This window comes from Halyomorpha halys, unplaced genomic scaffold (genome assembly GCF_000696795.3).
Source record: "Halyomorpha halys isolate HHAL.00 unplaced genomic scaffold, Hhal_1.1 Scaffold1825.1, whole genome shotgun sequence".
In the NCBI taxonomy this organism is placed as follows: Eukaryota; Metazoa; Arthropoda; class Insecta; order Hemiptera; family Pentatomidae; genus Halyomorpha; species Halyomorpha halys.
This window is the reverse complement of record NW_027114140.1, coordinates 10,709-13,780: the sequence shown is the minus strand read 5'-3', so window position 1 is coordinate 13,780 and position 3,072 is coordinate 10,709. Positions and strand designations below refer to the sequence as shown.

The 3,072-nt window shown below is 26.4% G+C and overlaps 1 protein-coding gene across 1 annotated transcript in view; it reads right to left on the bottom strand.

Annotated features, from left to right (window-relative positions):
• The window catches only part of LOC106690691 (protein D3), a 12,972-nt gene extending 11,494 nt beyond the window's left edge, over nt 1-1,478 (bottom strand). Inside the window, exons 1-2 of the mRNA XM_014436203.3 lie at nt 1,161-1,478; nt 317-437 (exon numbers count right to left, since the gene is read on the bottom strand). Of these exons, the coding sequence (XP_014291689.1) occupies nt 317-437; nt 1,161-1,307 (268 nt within the window). The 5' untranslated portion in view covers nt 1,308-1,478. The remainder of the gene's footprint in view (nt 1-316; nt 438-1,160) is intronic.
• Between the last annotated feature and the right edge of the window lie 1,594 nt (nt 1,479-3,072).

The window sequence follows — 3,072 nt, the reverse complement described above, 5'->3', positions numbered from 1 at the left end:
AAAATCTTAAGTTTAAAACTTTCATACATAAATTAGAGTGGAAAAGAATTAAAAAAGTAAAATTTATATTATTTTATGAACATACTAGAATTTTGTCGGCCAAATATGTAATGTGTAAACAGAAATGTCAAAATGTTTTTTGGCGACAAATTTTATCTAATCAAATGTAACATGACACTTTAATTCTAAAACAACCCATGAAAATAAGTTACATAAATTAAAGAAACATAGTTCTTCCTTAACCCACAAAATTTAAATAAAAATTATAATAATAATTCTATATAATAAAGAAAGTATACATTTAACTCATATTTACCTGTCATACAAAGAGTATAGAATGAATTTGGGTCAGCATCCCAGGTAACGGTTGGTTCATCTTTGACGATTGTCGGTGTCAATTCATTTCCCAGGTCAACTTTGTGGTCTGGATAATTCACCTTCGCAATACATTTAATTTTAAACAAGGATATAAATTGAGGCATTCGGTTGTAAAAGACAGTAATTGAAATTTCTTATGAATTAAAGTTTTAGGCATTGCTGTGTTTTTTTAAGGCTGAGTTTATAAATTATTTAAAGATTTGTCAGGAAATTTCCTTTCTTAAGAGAATAATATTGACATTAAGTATTGGTTAGTGAATCTTAATTGAATGTAAAAAAATATAATCAAAACAAAATTCAACAGTTCAAATGTTTTCATTTTATCAGTTACTTTCATTATATGACCAATTGCTCACTTCAACAAGAACTTGAAGTTAATTAACACTAGAAATTATTGAAACTAGATGAATACTAGTTCATATGGAATAGGTGAACGTTTAGTTAGTTAATAATTGAAGATGGCAAGGAATATAAAACAAATTATACTTGATAAAAACTATTGGAATTCATTAGTTTTATACTATTTTTAGTTTAATTTGACTGAAATCCTAACCAACTTCTTCTCAATAAATACTAGTCACCACATGGTTAATGAGGTGTATTAAGAAGAGGCAGATGATATAAAAAAATTAGAAACAAGTCAGTCATTAAGTAATTAAGTCAATCATTAAAATAATTTGAGACTGAATTGAAGAGTGTCTTGAGTAACCTGCCCTTTTGTTTACTTGCTGTGCAGAGTGATATATTATAACTAAATTGGTGAATTAACAAAGACAACTTACAGAAAGTACACTTGATGGTACTGTAGGTAATACATCGGGAACAACTTGATGCTTCTCCATTGCTGACAAACGGCTATCTGATGCTCTGGCGACGCTTATCAACACGGCGACGAGCAAAGCCGAACGAGGGAATACGAATTCGAACATAATCGTATTTATCGAACCAATGAGGAGAAACAGATGGTTATTTTTAAGTCACTTTGCCTTCTCCTTTGCAAGTACAGCTTTCTATAACTGTAAACTTGCCTAACCGGAACTGGGCCATTATCAATGTCATTAATCATTCTGTGGATAAAAAAATGATATCTAAAATCTCATTGTTACTCATAATAAGTTGAGAAACAACTTTTTATTATGATGTAATGAAATTGGTTTTCTTCAGGCAAAAATATTTAACTTCATTCAATTAAATTACAAAGAATCATTATAAATGTCAGGATGAGTAAATTGCACCTTCAAATCCTAGAGTAGTTTTAGTGAAAAGAAATATATATTAAAAATTGGAATATTTTAAACACCAAAAAGAAAAAAAAACAACCATAATATAAGATGCTACATTCTACATCTTCCATAGATTTTAACTTGTATCACCATACCTTCAAGGTTCATTAAATCATCATTAGGTTCATAATACATATATAATAAAATGAATAAAAGAATTATCTGTTTTTTACATCATTTTTAATCTATAAAATTGATAAAATTCATTTAATAAACATAAAATTTCAATGTAAGTATATAAATTAAAATTAGTAATAATATATAATATCACATTAAAAATAACAAGTAATTAACTTAAAAGTAAAACTTAATACAATTGTACTCTAAAAAATAGTGTTTTTTTTTCTAATTTAAATTTAATAATGATAATTATAGTTAAGAAAAATTAAAAGTTTAAATTCATGGTTCCGTATCATTTATTAAGTTAATTTTGTTTTGTTCGGTTGGCTACTGTTTTCAAGAAAGCTTTGGAACCACTTCATATTCAAGCCATTTATTTTTCAATTTATTAAATTTGAAGCTGGTTTAGGTAATTATACTTTTATATTTCATACTTTTTCTAATGGAATCTTATTCAATTAATGAATAGTTTTTCTACTTCGTAGTTTTAAGAATTGATTAATGTTTTATTTTGCCTCATTACTGGCTTCTTTCTAATTTACATGTTTGGATATTTTGGACATTACTGCTAAACCTAATATTAGACTATTGATACTATTCTTGTGTAAATATTCATAATAGATTCTATAATATATGTTAACTTTATTATTTATTTTCAATAATTCATTTCATATTTTTACATTTGAGCCGTTAAAAAATGTTAATTGACAAAAAGATAATTTTTACAATGTTAAAATATTTTTTAATTACGTTTTACGTTCAATCAATAATCACTTACCATAATTTAATAACAATATTCTCTAAGAAAACAAAGTTCTTAAAGGTTCTCTCAACAATTAATGAAAGCAGTCTTTAAAAAAATCGATTATGCAAAAATTATATTCTTAAAAAAGGAACGTAAAAGGTCGTACAAGATGGTATTTGTAATTATTTGTGATGATTTGAACTATTGAACGTAAATAGCTCTATTAGGGCTCATATTTTAGCAAATTTGCTCTACTTTAAATGGCGTTCTCTTAAGTTTTCTAGTGCTGTTGATAGTTTTAAAGATATAGAGCTCAGAATGAAAAAATTGATCTTTTTTAACGTTTTAAAACAGCCGCCATTTTTTATTCTCCCTTCCTATACTTGGCAGACTCATCAATTTTTAATAGTAATTATAAATAGTTTTCATTAAAGTAATCAAATATTGGGGTGAGATAACTGACTTTTTTCTCCTCTTGGGTCTTGCATTATTTGGTTTACTCGTCGGTTCAATGTTTATTAATGTTTCCATTCGTTATTAAGTCCC